This window comes from Diabrotica virgifera, chromosome 1, assembly GCF_917563875.1.
Source record: "Diabrotica virgifera virgifera chromosome 1, PGI_DIABVI_V3a".
In the NCBI taxonomy this organism is placed as follows: domain Eukaryota; kingdom Metazoa; phylum Arthropoda; class Insecta; order Coleoptera; family Chrysomelidae; genus Diabrotica; species Diabrotica virgifera.
Genome location: NC_065443.1, coordinates 298,587,444 through 298,609,281, shown reverse-complemented (window position 1 = coordinate 298,609,281; position 21,838 = coordinate 298,587,444). Strand labels below are relative to the sequence as shown.

At 33.7% G+C, this 21,838-nt stretch overlaps 1 protein-coding gene across 1 annotated transcript in view; it reads right to left on the bottom strand.

Annotated features, from left to right (window-relative positions):
- Positions 1-21,838, bottom strand: part of LOC114329390 (TWiK family of potassium channels protein 7) — a 330,581-nt gene that overhangs the window by 214,914 nt on the left and 93,829 nt on the right. The window contains exon 2 of the mRNA XM_050642206.1: positions 13,783-14,001. Within this exon, the coding sequence (XP_050498163.1) occupies positions 13,783-13,944 (162 nt within the window). The 5' untranslated portion in view covers positions 13,945-14,001. The remainder of the gene's footprint in view (positions 1-13,782; positions 14,002-21,838) is intronic.

Sequence of the window (21,838 nt, the reverse complement as noted above, 5' to 3'; positions counted from 1 at the left end):
GTAATTAAGTTACAGAGTGTCAGCGAGACAGGGGCTATTCTTACCATAGCCCAGGGCAAAGGCATCATCACCACAAACAAAATCTCCAGAAGTGGCAGAGAGACGCTCATCCAGGCTAAAAGCCCGGATGACTACAGAAAGATGACAAGGATAGTGGAGGAATATGCAGAAGCATACGCCGCCAAAGAGAAAAAGAGGCTACAATGGATAGCCTTTCCACTCGACGAAGACAGGAAACCAAAATTAGTGTTACGAGGATTGCCCACGAATACCACCGAGAAGGCAATCCAAGAAGACATGGCAAACCAATATGGAATAACCTGCCACACAGCACGTAACATGTCTACGAGAGTAGGGAAAAGGAGGCCACTACCCATGTTTGTCATGACACTGGATCAGGAAGACGTGGAAAAAGCAAAGCGGGTAACGAACCTGTGCCACATGAAAGTTGTGGTAGAGGACCTACGCAAGGCAGCAGGACCGACGCAGTGCTTCAACTGCCAAGGGTACCATCACGCCCAGAACTCGTGTCACAAGGACCCGAGATGTGTGAAGTGCGGCGAAGAACACCACTCAAAGCAGTGCCAGAGAGCCAGAGAAGTCAAGGCAACGTGTGCCAACTGCAATGGGAGCCACCCAGCCAACTACAGAGGATGTCCTAGGTGCCCAACCTGGGGGAGGCCTCCACCACAGAGGTCACAACAGCGACCACCACCAAACCAAAGACAGCAGGCAACCGGGGTATCCTACGCGCAAACCACGCAGGGAGACCAACCAGCGCAGAACAACACACCGTCCAACCGACCAACCCTCCCAGACGAAGAGTACCTAGTCAGGATGGTCACAAACATCGTGACTAAGGTAGTCCAAGAGGTGATAATCAGCACCAGGCAGGCACAGAACTAATGGCAGAGAGGGGATACTTGAGGATAGGCTCCTGGAACCCGGGCGGCATAACCACAAATCAGAACATACTAGATGAACTCGCCAACAGATACGAGATGGACATCGTAGCAATTCAGGAAACAAAACTGACCAACAACTTCAACCTAAAGTTTCCTGGATACGACGTATATAGGAACGACCTCACTAGAAGATCAGGAGGAACGGCCATCCTAGTAAAGAAGGGTATTAGACACACCAGTTACACTACTCCACCACTGGTCAACATGGAAGCCACAACAATAGAAGTTAACATGAGGCAAGGCGCAATAAGGATCACATCAGCCTACGTAAGACCACAAGACCCTTTAATGGACGATGACCTAGATGCGTTCCTAAACATCGCCGAACCATCCATCATAATAGGAGACCTGAATGCAAGATCCCCCAACTGGAACGACAGAGCTACGAACAGAAACGGACGACTACTAAACAGATACATAGAAAACAACGAAGACACAATGGCAATGGGCCCAGAAGAACCTACCCACTATCCAGGAAACGCACTTCCGACACACATCGACTTAGTTGTAGCCAAAAACCTAGGACTGCAATCAGAATTAATCACGCTGGACGAAGGATCAACTGACCACCACCCCATCCTACTAGAAATCGGAACATGGGAAGAGACAAACCCGCCAAAAAGAACAAAAAAGAAAATAAAGTGGACTAACTACAAAAGGTTAGTAAGTGAAGGAATAAACATAGTGCCAGTAATAAACAATTCAGAAGAAATAGAAGGAAAAGTCCTAGAGTTCGAAAATATCATCCAAGAGGCAATTAGAAACAGCACAACAGAGGAAGATGTCGAGATATTCATGGGAAGGTTCAAAGACATACCACAAGAAACACAAGAGTTGATAAGGGAAAAAAATAGAGCAAAGAAAACAGCAAGAAGAACAAGAAACAGAGTAGATAAATCCTGGGCAAATATTTTAAATAGGGAGGTCCAAACGGCCCTAAAACTCCACCGTAGCGAAAAATGGGACAACTTCGTACAAGAGATGGAAGAACAAGACTCAAACATGAGAAATGTCTGGAAGCTCCAGAAAATGCTGAGAAGCGACAGGAAACCCATCCCCCCACTACATGGAAGATACGGCATGGTATACACCATAGAAGACAAAGCAGAGGCGATGAGGACTACACTCGAAGATGAATGCAGACTGAACTTCCACCAAGACGAAGACGACGACTTCCTGGAAGAAGTCGAAGAACAAGAAGAAGGACCAGAAGACCCAGAGGACTTCATCCCCCCAACATCACCGGAAGAAATCAATGAACATATCAAAAATAGTTCACCGAGAAAAGCGCCTGGCCTCGACGAAATAACCAACAGAGCCCTAAAATATTTGCCCAGGAAAGCTATAGTGTATTTCACAAATATTATAAACGCAATATTAAGATTCAAGACATTCCCAAACAGATGGAAAGAGGCCCGTGTCATCATGATTCCAAAACCTGGCAAGAATCACACATTCCCACAGAACTACAGGCCAATCAGCTTACTTCCAGCGATCAGCAAGATAGTGGAAAGAATCATCCTCAGCAGACTGCAAGCGGAAACAACCCGACTAAATATCATCCCAGAGGCTCAATTCGGATTTAGAGCAGAGCACTCCAGCGAACTACAAGTCCTCAGGCTAACCGAGTACATAGCAGCCGGTTTCAATGATAAGCAGTACACTGGAGCAGCGTTCCTGGATGTAAGCAAGGCATTCGACAGAGTCTGGCACAAGGGGCTCCTATTCAAAATGCGGGATTACGGGTACAGCGGAGCGATGACGAGGCTAATCTCGTCGTACTTGGGCGGCCGGAGGTTCAGGATTCGGATAGGACAAGTCCTGTCCGAACTCGGAATCCCGGAGGCTGGAGTACCACAGGGAGCGGTCCTGTCACCCCTGCTGTACACGATATACACCGCAGATGTACCTAGAACACCAGGTACCCTCATGAGCCTCTACGCCGACGATACAGCAATAGCGGCCAAGCATAGAAACGCAGATATAGCAGTGACCAACCTACAAACTGCACTAGAAGAAATTGAAGCATGGTGTATCAAATGGAAGATAGCCATAAATTCAGAGAAAACACAAGCGGTTCTATACAAGAAAGGGAGACAGCAGCCAGAGGAACAATTGAGGGTGCAGAACAGGCCCATCGAGTGGAAAAACGAAGCCAAATACCTAGGAGTCATTATGGATAAAGGATTAACCTTCCAAAAACACGTAGAAGCCACAGTCCAGAAGGCCAACATAGCAAGAGCGAATCTAAGAGGACTCACAGGCAGAAAAAGTAAACTAACACTCAAAACAAGGTTAAGATTGATAAATAGTATAATCCTACCGGTATTAACTTATGCGTCTCTCGCATGGGGACACGTATGTAATACACACAAGAAGAAGATCCAAGCAGTCCATAACAACAGCTTGAGGGAGGCCGTCAGAGTCCCAAGATATGTAGCTGAAAGATTCCTGTTCAGAGAACTCCAACAGGTGAGAGTCACAGAAACCATGACAGACAAGGCAAGGGTCAAATTCGCAGAGTTAGAACATCACCCAAATTACATACTGCGAGAGACGCTAAGATACGACGAGTTCCAACGATGGAAGCACAGACGCCCGAAACAACAAATTATAGGATAAACTAAAAGTGATAAGTGATAGTAGTGTGTTCGTAGCTCGAAACAAGTGCCGAAGATAGCGTTACCCACGAAGTCCAAGTACCACGACCACCTCCAAGGTAAGCAAATATTAGAAAATTAGAAGGGCCTTAAGCCCCCAAAAAAATTTATATAAAATAAAAAATGGCGAAAGCCCCCAAAAAAAATAAAAAAACCAAAAACACATAAAAATTAGAGCATCGAGTCATCGGGCGGGGCCCAGCAGGGCCCAACAGGGCTCAGTGGGGCTCGGCACGATGACTCGGGGCCCAAGCAAGCAATTTTTAGTACCGCGGATAAGTTATTAAGAAGATAAAGGCATAGAGCGCATCACGCTGGGCCTAGTTTTTTGCATTCGATTAGGGTACCACAGTGGAATCTTATTACCCAGGGTTCCATTGTGAAGAGCATTTGGCTACGATAGTTGTGCCTCCATCGCGCATCAGCGTGCTATGGGGGGGAAAGGGATGGCCTGGGGCATTGGAGCGAGGTGGGGTGATCCCTGTATAACTCGGGTCAAAACACCTCGCCCCAATGACTTGTTACACCCGAATGTACTCCTTCGAGAGGGTGAACAAATCCCACAGGTCGGGTTAAATCAAATTGCTTGCTTGCTTGCTGAAGTGGATTCCACCCCTATGGTAAAAGCACATTTCGGCATAGCAGAGATTTTGAAGTTAAGGGTAAATAGAGGTTTATTCCAAAATTTCATCTAATGTGTCTTGATGGATATCGGAGTTAAAAACCTTGGTACACTGCATTGGTAATGGAAATCAAAACATCAAACAGCAGTGAAAAACGTAATTTTCATTATAATCAATAATTACAATTATGAGATGGAAGTCCAAACGAATTTATTTTGTGATTAATTACCAACTCGTAATTCTTGACGGTAAATGACATATGCCTCCATTATGTTTTGTGAATTTGTATAGTCTGTAAGCCACTCTATTCCACTGTAGTAGCTATACTTGAGAAATTCGTCCCTTCACAGTAACTTTCGTTCTAACGTTATTGTTCTCAAAACAACACCACGACTATGTTTCAAATCTGTCGGGCTTCTCGTGACGGCCACAATATTGTTTTTTGCAAATGGCTTCCCGAAAAAATAATAAATTTCAATATCGTATATTCGTTTGAACTAAGAAACAAATCCAATATGTAACAATGTGGACGCTGAAAAATGGTATTTACCATAATACGAACGTTCAGAAAGTTTGTATTTGTTTGAGACTAGAATAATAATGTAGTTGTAACAGGAATTCTTTACAAATGTGAAACTATGTTCGCTATCTGTGTAATATACTATGCAAGAAGTTTTTGTCTGAAATATAATAGAACAAATAACTTGTAAATAGAAATGGAATATAGGAAACGTGCAGTAGAATATATTACATTAGATAATTTTCTTAGTTTCATGTTCAGAGAAGATTTTATTCCCGGTTTTATGTTCCCGTATTGTTTATTCTTGGTATGGTCATCGTATTTATTTTTATACATTTTTGCTCTATGTTTTGCTACAACTTATTTTTTGGCTACTTTAAAAATTTATTAATTTTGTTTCATATTGTCTTTTATGATGTGTTGGACTTTTTTTAGTTTCTTAATACAAAGTGGCAAAGATAGTGGCCTAAGAAGTAATGAAATGAATGAATGATTGAAATACATGAATGCCAGAGTCAGCAATTTAACAGTACTAAGAAACTTACAGAATCTAACCATAAAAAATTACAACATTGAAAGTGTTAAACATTTTACATATTATATCTAGGCTCATTAGGCACCATAGATAAGAATATTAGTAAAGAGATTAAAAGAAGGATACATATTGCGAATAAAACATATATAATGGACTAAGAACATTGGCACATTGGAACATTGGACAATGGAACTTCTATGCAGAAGGACTAATATACAGGCTAAAGGAGCTTAAACAAGAATATGAAAAAGTCGGTTTAAAAATGAACTTAAATAAAACAAAAGTGATGTTGATAAAACAAAAAATCGACTTAGATGGAAGTGAGATCGAAAGTGTCGCAGACTATATACAGTGCTAGTCAAAAGTCCGTACCCTCTCGTATCTTTTGAACGGTTATACCTATAATATAGTGAAATTTGGAGGGAGGAAATAAACGGACGTAAGCTTCTTAATTAGTCATGACAGATGACGTAATAGTGACAGATGACTTTACAGCGCCACTGTGACAGATAATTTTAAATGGGACCTTATGGCAAGTGATACCACGTTTGAAATGTATTAAAAATACCTATTTAGTCATACTAATTTTGTTTGAGTTTAAGCTAATTTTGATGAATAAATGAACTAAATATAAAATTGTAGTTTCGCATTTAATTAATAAAAATTCAAAATTCCGCCTATGATTACTTGTAAAAAAGGTTGACGTTGACGTAAAAACTACTAGAAAATTGAAAAAGGTCAACTTTTTTGACAAAGAAACCATAGGCGGACATTTGAATTTTTAATAATTAAATGCAAAACTACAATATTATATTTATTTAATTTATTCACCAAAATCATAATCAACTTAAACCCAAAAAAATAAGTATGACTGAATAGGTATTTTGAATACCTTTCAAACAGGTATCACTTGCCAGCCATAAGGTCCCATTTAAAATTATCTGTCACAGTGGCGCTGTAGAGTCATCTGTCACTATTACGTCAACTGTCATGACTAGTTAAGAAGCTTACGTCTGTTTATTTCCTCCCACGGTTCTTAGAAATTACTACGGTTGCCTAAATCGACTAACCAATGAACATTAAGGGTGAGATTACGTCACGAGAGTTTACTGTCATTTGAATCGTAATATGATTTTTTTCGAATCCTGAGAAAACCAAGTATTTTAGAAAAATTTAAACGCAGGATGCAAAATTACATTATTACCGAGGGCGGAAAGTCCCTTAGAATAAACAAGCAGATTCTATTGAATGAAATATTTGAAATTAAATATCACACTTCTGTTTTATTTTCAGCCCTGTAGCTTATTAAAATAAACATTATAGAAGTTTTCAGGGACTTTCAGCCCTCGGTAATAATGTAGTCTTTCATTTTGAGTTTAAATTTTTCAAAAATATTTATTAGTTTTCTCAGGATTCAAAAAAAATGAATACAATTAAAACACATTGAGAATTTTGACATATGTCAAAGTTTTGCATTAACTCAATGTAAAATTCTGAACTGTTGAATTCCAGCTTCCCTAATAATTATTTTACATCAAAAGACATTAGAAACTATTTAAAGAGGATTGAAATCTGTATTGGAAATAAACTGCGCGTCATAGAAAACGGACACCCTAAAAAATGGGTCATTTTTGATGTGGCGTATCTCCTAAACCTGTTGTCCGATTTAAGTGATTTTTTGAATATGTTATAGCCCTATTCTTTGTCAATATCCCTGTATTAATATTTTTGCAAAACAGGTACATTTTCATTGTATACCGGGTGTACGAATCAAACTGTGTTTTTTTCTCAAAGCTCGCAACACCCTGTGGCATATTCTAGCATTTATAAAATAGTGAAATTAAAACCCAACTATAGCCTCAGGTTTTCTTAACATTCTGTTTTTTGATTTATTCGTTTATGATGGATAATACAAAAGTTATGTACTTTAATAACTAGGCATGCTCTTTATCAGTACAGGGTGTTTCTAAAGAAGTACGATAAACTTTAAGGGGTAATTCTGCATGAAAACATAATGACCGGTTGCTTTATAAACATATGTCCGCAAATGCTTCGTTTCCGACATACAGGATGTTGAATTTTTTCTTAAAAACTGACGATGTATTTATTGCCCTAAAACCGGTTGAGATATGCAAATTAAATTTGATGGGTTTTAAGATGTAATTTTTGAACATTTTTTTATATACAATTAAGAATTTTTTATTCACCATTGGCGTACATACGAATAATATGATCGGTCATATTACCCGTATGCGCTCCAATAGTGAATATAAAATTCTTAGTTGAATGTCAAAAAATGCCCAATAACCATCTCTTAAAACCTACCAAATATCATTTGCATATCTCAACCGGTTTTAAAGCAATAAATAAATCATCAGTTTGTAAGAAAAAATTTAACATCCCGTATCTCGGAAACGAAGCTTTTGCGGATATATGATTATAAAGCAAACTGTCATTATTTTTAATGCAGAATTACCCCTTAAAGTTTGTCGAACTTATTTAGTCCCTGAAACACTTTAGACTTATAACACCCTATACTGATGAAGAACATGGCTAGTTGTTAAAGTACATAACTTTTGTATTATCCAACATAAGCGAATGAATCAAAAAACACAATGTTAAGAAAACCTGAGGCTATAGTTGAATTTTAATTTCAGTATTTTATAAATGCTAGAATAATAACTTTGAGAAAAAACACAGTTTGATTCGTACACCCGGTATACAATGAAAATTTACCTGTTTTGCAAAAATATTATTACAGAGATATTGACAAAGAATAGGGCTATAACATATTCAAAAAATCATTTAAATCGGACAACAGGTTTAGGAGATACGCGACATCAAAATGACCCATTTTTTAGTGTTCCCGTTTTCTATGACGCGCAGTTTAACTGTTAAAATTGGTCTACGTAATTAAACATATTCCAAAATTTTGTAAAAATGTAATACATTTTAGTTTTCAGCCCAAACTTAGGCCACACACAATGCAATAATGTTCACATTTTTGAACTGTCAATATTTTTATTTTATCATCTATTGTTTAAAAACAATACAGTTGATAAGATACCCTCAGTTGCGGAGAAAGGATTAATAATAAAGATTTTTTTATTCAGTCAATGGTGTGAGCACTGTCAGTTAAATAGTAACGTGTGGCCTTACTTTTACACGCATACCTATTGTGGCAAATGTATCATATTTTTCAAAATTTTGGAATGCATTTAAATCGTAGAACAATTTTAACATTTTATTTTAATACAGATTTTAATTCTCTACATGACTTTTGTATTATCTCATGACTTTTGATGTAGAATAATTAGGGAAGCAGGAATTCAACAATTCAGAATTTTACATTGAGTTTCCTATGGCCCTTTTTACGATTCCACCACCCGGTATAAGATAAAATGTGTACTATTTGTCTTATTAGTCCATAATAACACAAATAATACACATATATACACAATAACACACATTCAATGATCGAAAATAATTTAAAAATATGAGAATGTAAACTCTTGTGACGTAAGTCAAAAATATAAGTCTCCCCACCACCGTCGGACAAGACAACCGTAATAAAGTCTAATAACCGTGATTTCCTTCCTCCAAATTTCACTATTATAGGTATAACCGTTCAAAAGATACGAGGGGGTACGGACTTTTGACTAGCACTGTATACCTGAGACACACGATCAAACTAGGTAAACAGAATCAAACGGCAGGAATAACTAGAAGAATCAGAATGACTTGGGCTGCCGTAGGAAGACTCAGTGATATGTTGAAAATCAAAAAGATATCAATAAATCTAAAGAAAAGGGTATTCAAAAGTTATTGTATTCTACCAGTTATGACCTATGGAATGGAGACGATGACAGTTACACAGGTATCAGCCAATATATTGAGAGCGACACAGAGGGCGATAGAGCGAGCTATATTAGGAGTATCTCTGAGGGAACATATACGAAATGAAGACGTGTTAAGGAGGACGAAGGTGGAAGATCTCATCGGAAGAATTGCGCAAATTGAATGGAAATGGGTAGAGCAAGTGGCACGGTAAAACAACGACAGGTGGACGAGAAACATTGTACATTGGAGACCACGCGAGCACAGCCGTAGTAGAGGAAGACCACAAAAACGATGGCTAGACGACATCAAAGCAAAAATGGGGAGAAACTGGCACCAAATAGTACAAAACAGAGAAGAATGGAGAACTCTTGTTAAGGCCTTTGTCCAGGAGTGGATGTAAACAGACTGAAGAGGAAGAATAAGAATGCACTAAGTAGCCATTTAAGATCCGATAATACCAACCGATAAGCACCAACGATGTACATTAAAAGACAGCTACCTACAAATAGAAAAATTAATTTAAAAAACTTGAATTCTGAGATTAATTCAGAAATAGATAAATGAGCGTTAAAAGAAATGAAAAATAATATAGCGCCTAGCTAATAAGTGATGCCTTGGGCTTAGGCAATGGAAAAATATCATTATCAATACATTTCATACTCTGATGCTAATGAATAAAATAATAGAGAAACAGATAAAAAACATTCTCCATTATAATCAAGTATATTCAAATGGGAAATAAGCCACAATTTTACCTAAAAATGATTTTATTAACGTTTCGACGCCCAAGTCGGGTGTCGTTGTCAAAATACAAAATAATACCAAATAAACAAAAATGTTGTTGCTTAGTAAAAAATTCTTCTAATAATTTATTTAATCTGACTCATTTATATCGGCAATTCAGACACGTACTATACATTTTAAAGTAGACGACTTTAAAATGATATTGCCAATATTGATGAGTTGCGTTCCTGGGACGACTTTACTAAAAGATAGTTCATTCGATTACATGAAATCAATCCCAACTCAAGAATATCCGCCACAAAAAATCATAGCATGTGATCTGTCTTTAAAAAGACAACCAAATGCAACGGTGGCACTGAAATTCTCGCGTTAGAGATTCCATAGTAAATCACGAGGGAAAACCAGGAAAAACCTCGTGATACTATCCCGACATCGTAAGTATTTGGTTTTACATTTAGTTTACTCTCAAAACTAATACCAAATTCTGACTTGATATTTTAAATTTTAAATAATACTAAAATACTAAATATGTACTAACTCGATATGTTACTGATTTACTAATTGTGGTATTTTCTTTCTATTGACTTCCTCCTTTAATATGGGTAACCACATCCTACTGCATTCTACCGAGGAATTTACTATGGAATCTCTAACGCGAGAATTTCAGTGCCACCGTTGCATTTGGTTGTCTTTTTAAAGACAGATCACATGCTATGATTTTTTGTGGCGGATATTCTTGAGTTGGGATTGATTTCATGTAATCGAATGAACTATCTTTTAGTAAAGTCGTCCCAGGAACGCAACTCATCAATATTGGCAATATCATTTTAAAGTCGTCTACTTTAAAATGTATAGTACGTGTCTGAATTGCCGATATAAATGAGTCAGATTAAATAAATTATTAGAAGAATTTTTTACTAAGCAACAACATTTTTGTTTATTTGGTATTATTTTGTATTTTGACAACGACACCCGACTTGGGCGTCGAAACGTTAATAAAATCATTTTTAGGTAAAATTGTGGCTTATTTCCCATTTGAATATACTTGATTATAAAAATGCCACAAGAAAATAGCTTCAGAACAACATTCTCCATTATAATTAATTCATAACTATAATTTTACATAAAAAGAAGGGAGCTGAAATGCGAGCTGAATAACGATTTTTAATGTCGTGGACAAGTTTCCACTAAAATATTAACCACTAAACTAACGATAAAGTTTCATGAATATCAATCAAGGGAACGAGCTGGGTTTAGGAAGGTATTAAGCACCATCATTTATTAACTATGAAAATATTAATAGAAAATGCTAATGAATATTATACAGTGAGCACGTAAAGGTTGGAATAAATTCATTTTCTCGAGAATGGACAATTTGGGAAAAAAATCCCGAAACAGGTCAATTTTCATTTTTAAATTACGACTTTTTGGCATATATATCATACTAGTGACGCCACCCATCTAGGAGTGATGACGTCATCGATGATTTTTTTAAATGAGAATAGTGGTCGTGTGATAGCTCATTTGAAAGGTAATTCAATTCTCTATTCAATAGTATAAACATTAACATAATTATTTATACAGGTTGTCCAAAAAAATTTTTTTTGGATTAAATTTATTGACATAAAAAGAAGAATATATGTAATTTACTTAATTCAAAATACATTTTACTGCTCTCAGAAAACAGAAAAAAATGAATATTTGAAAAATAATCATTGATATTGGCTTAAATTAAATGTTCAAATTGTCACGAGGCTGGTGGGTGGCTGCTTTAATATTGAATTTAAGCAAAAAACAACATTTACTTGCCAAAAAACATTTTTTTCTGTTTTCTGATAGCAGTAAAATGTATTTTGAATTAAATAAATTACACACATTCTTCTTTTTATGTCAATAAATTTAATTCAAAAAAAATTTTTTTAGGCACCCTGTATAAATAATTATGTTATTGTTTATATTACTGAATAAAGAATTGAATTACCTTTCAAATGAGCTACCATACGACCCCTATTCTCATTTAAAAAAATCATCGATGACGTCATCACGCCCAGACGGGTGACGTCACTAGTATGATATATATGTCAAAAAGTCGTAATTTAAAAATAAAAATTGACCTGTTTCGGGATTTTTTTCCAAAATCGTCCGTTCTTGAGAAAATGAATTTATTCCAACCTTTACGTGCTCACTGTATAGCCTCGCTACTATTTATAATGCTCGTTGATTTCTAAAAAGCTGTGGAGAGCGAAGAACGTAATAAAGGTATTGCAAAATAGTTGAATTAACTATATAGATATACACAATCTTTTTTGTTGTAAAAAACCCAAAAGTGCACAAAAACCATGAGTAACGCAAATAATAATGGCAGAAAAAAAAACAAATAAATATAATTGATGACCTAAGTGGAAGAAGGGGGTATGTCACATTTTCTAAAATTTTGAGTTTCCTAGTGAATGAAGGTGGTATGTAACTTCATATGTAACTTCACTATCATATGACACTTACACTGTACCTCTAAAAAGCTTAAGAAGAGATATTCTAGTGGATAAATGTGGTATGTAACATGTAAAATACGATTCTTGAATGGAAGAAGGAGGTATAAAACATTTTTCGTTTTTTTTTCAGGTTTAAATTATTTATAATTCGAAAACCATTATATTAACTTTAGAAAAAAATTACATAAGATCTTTTCTGTTTTCAATGATCAAAAGAACCTAAAATAATGTCTACCCGGGCCAAAAAAATTGATTTTTATAATTTGTTTAATTTTTTTTTAATAAATATAGCAATAACTCCGCAATTATGGCATTTAGTTATAGGGAATATAACACGAAAGATAATCAGCATTTCGTAAGGAATTCAAAACGCAAAAAATTTACAAACCATTTGAAATAAGAAAGTTCATTAGATTTCCGGAAAAACGGAAGATCTGACAACAATATAATTACCACTATAATGTCGTCCGCATTAGAAAACCCTTACCAACTGAAATCTTAAAAAAACCGTGCAAGCCGTTTCCGAGATAATTGAGGCTTTGCATATAGAAAACTCACTCTGTAACTCTGTATAATAAACTACATTTAATAATACAAGGCAAGGTAGACGAAAGAAGAAAGGCCAGGTCGAAGAAGACCGACATGGCTTAGAAAAGATCCTCTGCATCCCTTTTCCGAACTGCCATCAACAATATTACTATAGCCAATTTGATAGCCAACGCTCAATAATCGAGCAAGCACATGAAGAAGATTATTTTGTGTTCAATGTTCAATTACATAAATTTCTGTAAAACTGATTATAGAGTATTATTTCATGCAACATACCCCCTTCATCCATTCAGATAAAAGATAGTTATACAAACTAAAATTAATGGAAGAAGGCGTTATGTACAGTTTTTATTTATTTTTAGAAGAAATATTGAAAATAAAAACAAATAATCAACATTATATGTAAAGGAATGCTTATAGCAATATAAATAAAGCCAAATAACACAAACAATATTTTCATGATAAAAGTAGAGGAATAAAAACTTTAACTGGCCATATCTCAAAAGGTAGGCTTTGTAACATACCTCCTTCTTGCACTTAGGTCTTCTATAAAATGATTTATTTTTTAAATCCTAGAAACTTATTCTACCCAAAAATAAATTAAATATTAGAATAATATTAAATAAAGAAATATAGATTCCCGAACACTATGTGTTTTTATTTACTTTTGTTTTTAAGTGTATCTCCTGACTAAATCCATAACACCACCTTTATAATACTGCAAAAATATAGTCTACCTTTCGAGATATATCTATATGGAATTAAGAGTAACCGTTAAGGACAAATGAAGGATGCACATAAATCAAAAGTTTATGCTATTATATATTTATTAACTATGATATGCTGTCACTCACCAGTCCTCCTGCCAACGTATACACCATCAGGATCAGCAGCAACCCGAGGTGCTGAAACACATTTTTCAACCGCAGCTTTTTCCACCAATTCCGAACTCTCGATTTTACGTCCATCGTCGAACTGATGTACACTCTGGTGCGAGTCTGGACCAAATTCTCCATGTCGATGATTTATATTTAGAACTAAGTACTTAATTAATGAGCTAAACAAAATTCTCCCTGAAATAAATGACAGAGTATATTGTTTTAATTCCAGTGTTTCTCTAAGTAAATGTATGTTAAGTAAATGGAATCCACCTGTTTTATGGAAAGCTATTTTACTCTTGTTATATAGTATCTTTACGTAAAATTAACTCTATTATGTTAATCTTAAATACGTTAATTGAAATAAAATCATTGTACTAATGTCTAATGAGTTTGTAATGAGTAAGAAATAGCTATTTGTATAACAAGGGAGGAAAGTGCTACTTTTCCTCCCGAGAATGAAGTTTACTGCCCGACGCGTAGCGGAGGGCAGTAATCATTCAAGGGAGGAAAAGGCACTTTACTCCCATGTTATACATACGGTTTTTCCACCTTCCTCAAATAACAAGTCATTTTTTAATTTTTACTTAATTTATTTATGTAACTAACCAACAAAATGATTAAAACTAAAACTAACAAGTAGGTACAATATAACTGTCAACTGTCAAATATAAGTCAAATTATTAATCTAAACATTGTTAAATGAAAATAACAATTTACTGTTTTTACCATTCTGCAAAATACAGGGTAAGTCTTTATAAATAAACGTTAAAATGTATAGATACTTACGTAATAGAAAATAGATATTGTACAGGGCGTCAATAAGTTATCTTTCATGAATGAAATACCATGACGTCACTTGTACTTTTCCTCCTTAGGAAGGAAAAGTACAACTTTGCTCCCTACAATCAGGTCCGGAAAAGTATACTTTCGGTAGAGGTAGGTGGAATAGTATATTACTTTATGAGGCGGAGAAGCATGACTTTTCTTGACGCGCCCGAATTTACGCGCCGAACGAAGTGAGGCGCGTAATAGAGGGCAAGTCAAGAAAAGTCGCTTCTTTGCCGCATAAAGTATACTATTTTTTCTTCAAACGTAGCAATTTTCAACCATAAATAATACAATTCATACGCTATTTTTACTCGAAATTAACTGTGATAACTATCAAAGTCGTCTAGATGTTAGAAATTAAAATAATTAAGTCGTCGGTGGGATTTGCGTCTTCCTGGTTACAGTTGTTTGACAGTTGTTTGCAATTATTATTACGACGAACTTCAGCAACACTTTTAATTGATGGAGGCGGAAATCTAGAATGCCTCAAACGACATGGGGGCTGGAAATCAAGCACGGTTGCCGAAGGATATATAGAGGATTCAATAAGAAATAAGAACGATAATGCTCAAAAAATTTTAAACCCTCATGATTCGCCAACATCGGGAATGATTGCTGAAAGTTGTGCTCGACCATCAGTATCATCAACAATTACCAATGCGTATCAAGAGTCGGGAACATTTTTGCACGGTTTCAATTTTGAAAATTCCTCATTAACTAATTGTACTTTTAATATTACTATAAATAAAAATGATGTTTAATTGTTGTTAATGGCATTTGTATTGTTGCTTTGTGACATGTTTCATATTGTTGCCATGACAACATTTTTCCCTCCGCCGTAAAGAAATGGGAAAAAAAACTGCTGCCGGCGGAGACATCAAACTTTGACAGGATCAAGTTAGATAAGTAATGTCATCATTATTTGACGTTTGAAGAAAAAATATATTTTTGGCCTTATGGTACATTCCCACACAGCCAGAAGCTGCCTAATTTTATAAAAATTGCACTATTCTAGCCCAGAGGCCAAGCAGGGATTGGAATAAACAATACCAAACTCGAATATATTAGGTATACACATTAAGGAAAAACATAAAAATTGCACAAAAAGGTGCTTTCAATAAGGTGCTTTCCGGATATGGAAAGGAAGAAATAAAATTTCTGGGGTTTACTTGAATTCACGACCGATCAAATAAAATTACAATACATGTAAATCAAAATGTAATTCCGTACAGATTGGAATAAATTTTTTATCAAAGTTTAGGTCCAAACAAAAGATATTTTCAAGAAAGTATATGATTTATATGAGGGATCATCGTTTAAATAATTAAAAATGGGTAATTTTTGCACAAAATTTACTTTTTTAACTGCTGCGGTAATTCGTATCTGTATTAAGGATTTTACAATTATATTCTGCAAAGATGAAGAAACAGTATTTTATATGAGACTTACTAAATTAAATTTGACCTGTAATTTATTTAAATAATTATAAATCAAAATTGAAAAACAAATTTCCAAAAAAATATTATTTGCAATATAAATAAGCGCTATAAAATATTTTGTTTTGCAGAAAAAGTTGCGCTATGATATCATTATAAACCGACAAAAAAATTAGTTGATAAATATTGAGTAGTTTATGAGACATTTAATTTGTTTATTACCATTAAGTTACCATTTTTTCAATTGCAAAAACGCGGTTATTGCCGATAGAGGATACAAGTTTTTAACGCCTCCTTTGTTTTGCTTTTATGGATATTTTTGATAAATGTATTGACAAATCAAAATTTCAATTAAACAGCGCAACGCTCCAAAATAGCGTTTAAAAATTGGTGTAATTTGTTTAAAATTTATTTTTTTAGTAACATCGTGGGGATTAAAAATGTTGAAATTCTTTTTCGATATTCGTATTCTTGGTAATTTTTGACATATCCACAAAAGAATAAAAAATTTCTAGAAGCATTTTTGGCCGAGATAGCTTTTCCCAGTTTAAAAATTCATAATTTGTTTATTTATCAATATTGACATTTAAAAGTACGTGAGTACGTGAGTTATCTACTAACATTACTACTTAATAATGTAATTTATACACATAATAAAAATTGTTGAATATTTTGAAAAATGATGATTTTCGTAGCACCTTAAATGAAAACTTTTTGTCTGAAAATTGGCGGAGGAGTAGTTTTTAATATCTCCGTTACTAATGGGCCAATTTCAATGTTTTCTTTTAATTTGGGGTAGCATATAAAAATATTAGCACCCTTTTTGCCATAAATAATTATTAATTAATTATAAACAATTTTTTTTCAAAATTTTTTTTTCTCTAGTATTGTGATAAATAAAAGTTGGCACCAATGATAATCACAAAACAGTAATAAAAATTTTTTTTTTTTAAATCAACAAAATAGTAAAATTTTGTTAAAGAATCATAACAACTCTTTTCTTTGTACAAATCATTGGCCAAATCTCGCAAAGGTAATGTGAATACAAAATATAATATATAAAAAAATGGAGGACAACCTCTATATAAATATAATATGTATATAAGTGAATAAAAAATTAACAAATATATACAAAATTTTTAGTGTATTACATGTTAAAAAGATTATAAAATTTAATGAAAAATACATATATATTTTAATATTGTACAAAGAAAAAAGTCTTTAACAAATTTTTAATGCTAAGTCAGTATTATTTTTTTATTTTTTTTTTATAAAAAATCTTTTGTGTCAATTTTATGTATCACACCTAGAGAAAAAAAATTTGAAAAAAAAATGTTTATAACAAATTGACGAATATTTATTGTTAAACGTGTCATTTAGATGTTACTATTTTTATAAGCTACCATAAACTAAAAAAAAAGCATTGAAATTGGTTCATTTTTAACGAAGATATTGCAAAGTACTACTGCACCAATCTTCATGCAAACAGTTTTCAGTTAAGGTCGCTACGAAAATCATTATTTTTTAAAATATTCAAAAATTTGAACTCTATGTATAAATGACATTGTTAAGTAGTAGGGTTGATAGATGTACTATGTACTTTAAAATTTTAATATCGATAAATAAACAAATTATGAATTTTTAAACTTCTCGTGAAAAGCTCTCTCGGCAAAAAATGGATCTAGAATTTTTTTCTTTTGTAAGTGTGTCAAAAAGTACCAGGAACATGAATATCAAAAAATAATTTCAAAATTTTTAATCCCGGTGATGTTATTAAAAAAAACAAGTTTTAAACAAATTACACCAATTTTCAAACGCCATTTTGAAGGGGTGTTTAATGAAAATTTTAATTTGTCAATACATTTATCGAAAAAATACATAAAAGAAAAAAAATGAGACCTTAAAAGATTTTATACTCTATCGGCAACAACCGCGTTTTTGCAATTGAAAAAATGGTAATTTTTTATAAACAAATTAAATATCTTATAAACTGCTCAATATTTATCAACCAATTTTTTTGTCGATTTATGGTGAGATCATAACGCAACTTTTTCTGCAAAACAAAATATTTTATAGTGCTTATTTATATTGCAAATAATATTTTTTTAGAAAGTTGTTTTTCAATTTTGATTTAAAATTATTTAGATAAATTAAGGGTCAAATTTAATCTAATAAGTCTCATAAAAAAGACGGTTTCTTCATCTTTTCAGAAAAAAATTGTAAAATCCTTAATAAAAACACAAATTACCGCAGCAGTTAAAAAAGTAAATTTTGTGCAAAAATTACCAATTTTTAATTATTTAAACAATGATACCCCCATATGAATCATATACTTTCTTGAAAATATCTTTTGTTTTGATCTAAACTTCAATAAAAAATTTATTTCAACCTGTACGGAATTACATTTTGATTTTATTTTATTTTATTGTGCTATGTGTTGGAAACAAGTACAATAATTGCTGGCATATCCTATCAGAACGAATGTCAGCAAGCATTATTTGTTGCACTGCAACCAACATCCCTACCTTCACTATTCATTCTAGAGAGTATTATTTATGTAAAACAAAATATAGCTCATCATCAAAGACATGAGGATATACACAGATGTGAAACCAGGAAAACCATGCCTTAATGCTGCACTACACCAGGCACGAAAGAATTAGTCATGGTCGAAACTCTTATGGTATAACATTTTACTTACAACAAACTGCCTTCTGCAATTACTGAACTGCCACATTTACAATTAAAAGAATAATCAAAAAATGTCTCATCACTCATTTTACAGCAGTAATGAATTTTTAAATTTTAACTTTGGTGCTGGGTTATGAATTGATGAATCGTATTCTGTTTATGCCTGGGAACCCAGATTGTAATGTTTGCTTTGGTTACAGTAACTGCATGCACACACAGGATTTGATGTGTCATTCGATAGATTTTTGAAAAATATTGAAAATATGTTTTGGCACAATCGGTATATAAACGAAAGGTAAAGCAATTCAGTAATAGTGGTAAAAACAGATATATAGTATTTTTACTACAAAAACGTTATTACGTAGGTCAAAATTTTTGACGTAAGAGAACTGTCAAAACATTAGAATGTGACTTCCATTATTGTCATGTTTATTATAAACATGGCAATAATGAAAAGTCACATTCTAATGTTTTGACAGTTCTCTTACGTCAAAAATTTTGACCTAGGTCAAAATACGTAGGTCAAAATTTTTGACGTAAGAGAACTGTCAAAACATTAGAATGTGACTTCCATTATTGTCATGTTTATTATAAACATGGCAATAATGAAAAGTCACATTCTAATGTTTTGACAGTTCTCTTACGTCAAAAATTTTGACCTACGTAATAACGTTTTTGTAGTAAAAATACTATAGTCTAATAGCCCAGTAAATGAACGGGAAATTCGGCGATACCGTGTAATTTTCAGGGGCAACTCCAAATTGCATGAAAATTTGGATTTAGGTTCTACTTACCCTCCACTTCAAAGTTGAAATTGTGCCGTTGGTTGCATTTACTTAGGGGGTGACAGTCACCCCTTCTCGGAGATGAAAAAACATACGTTCAAGATAAGACCGGAAATGGATAAATTGACTGATTTTAAGCAACTTTTGTTCTATAGAGTTTTTTACGTAAGTCAAAACTTTTCGAGTTATTTGTCATTGAAAATGTTGATTTTTCGACAAAAAAACTACGTTTTCAGACGGTTTTTCGCAGATAACTCAAAAAGTAAATATTTTATCGAAAAAAATATCCTTAGTAAAAGTGTAGCTTATAAAAACCCCAAAAAAATGGTGTTTCAGTAAAGTCTATCAATCAAATAAAAACAAAGTTGTAGCTCTTGAAAAATACGTTCTTATTCGTCTAATTTCAAATCGAATATTTCAAGGTGAAATCACCGAAAAATTAAGCACTTTTTGGGAAAAACCCATTTGAACTTTTTTAAAGTGTTTATAAAAAGCTTTGTTTTAATTGGTAACAAAAGTTTTAGCATTAAAAATAAGCGAGTTACGCTCAAAATAAAGTTGGCCCTCTTTTTTTTTTGTAAAAAATCATGAAAATCTCGCCGTGTTTAGCTCCCCAAATGAAATTAATCGCTACCGCTTTACAAACAATTTACTTACCTATCTATTTTTATATGATCTGTCAGTCTCACCGGTTTAAAGTGTTTATTTTTGAAAGGGTTATAATTGAAAAAGCTTGAATGGTCACCACGAGTGTATGCAAATTTTGAACAGCCATATCCTAACCAATTTTTGTCTTACGGAGAATTGAGAAACAAAATGAAACTAGCATATTTATAATAGCAAAACCTACATTTTTTTACTCTTTAATATTTTTCTTATCACTAATAGTTTTTAAGTTATTTTGAAAAAATTAAATTTTTCAAAAATTTTTTGAAAATTTTTTTTTACTGTAAAACTAAATGTTTTCAAAAATAAGCACTTCAAACCAATCAAACTTACAGGTCATATAAACAATACACATACAGTTAAAATAGATGGTAAAGCCAAACGATTAATTTCATTTAGGGTGCTAAGTAGAGGGAGGTATTCACGATTTTTGTTACCAAAAAAAAAGAGGCCAACTTTTTTTTTTCAGTGTAACTCGTTTATTTTTGATGCTGTAAATTTTTGTAAAAAATAAATTATAAGCTTTTTTTCGATACTTTAAAGATGTTAATAAGGTTTTCCCGAAAACGCTTCTTTCTTCGGTGATTTCGCGTTGAATTATTCGATTTGGAATTAGACGAATAAGAACGTATTTTTCATGAGCTACAACTTTGCTTCTACTCAATTTGTAGACTTTACTGGTACACCATTTTTTTCGTTTTTTTATAGGCTACACTTTTGCTAAAAATATTTGTTTCGATAAAATATTTACTTTTTGAGTTATTTGGGAAAAACCGTCTGAAAACGTAGTTTTTTTGTCGAAAAATCAACATTTTAAATCGCGAATAACTCGAAAAGTATTGACTTACGTAAAAAACTTTATGAAACAAAAGGTGCTTAAAATAAGTCAATTTATCCATTTCCGGCCTTATTTTAAACACGCGTTTTTCACCCCCCGAGAAGGGGTAAATGTCCCCCCCCCCAAGTAAAAGCAACCAACGGCACAAATTCAACTTTGAAGTTTAGGGTAAGTAGAACCTAAATCCAAATTTTCATACAATTCGGAGTTGCCCCTGGAAATTACACTCCAAAACGGTCATTTATTGGGCTATAAGAGCTAGTGAACCCTTCGAGTAACGGTCTTCCTGTAAGGCTAGAAATTTGTATAGTGATAATTCATAGCACACCAAGACTAAAACCCATGACCTGGCAGGCATCAGCCCTGCACGTGTATCTACCAGGTGAATCGAAAAGTGCATAGTTTAGGGGAAAAATAAACATTCTCCTGTAAAGTTTAAATTGAAGTATGTGTTTAAGTAAGTCATTTAGAAGAAATGTGTACAATGACAGGCGATTCTAAATAGCATAAGACCTTGCCAGGCGAGGGGAAAGTTTGGGGTTTTTTCCTAAAATTATTTTTTTTGCATCGAACAAAGTTTTTTTATGTTTTTTGAATCATTCCAAACAGAAAAGGTATTTAGTGACTTTTCTCTTAGGTTAATAGTTTTTGACATATAAACGATTAAAAATTTAAAAATTGCGAAATCGGCCATTTTTAACCCTGAATTGGATATTTAACTGAAAATACATTATCGAAAACCCGTTTGGTTTTTAATTGCTAATCAAGCGGGCGCGACACTGTAG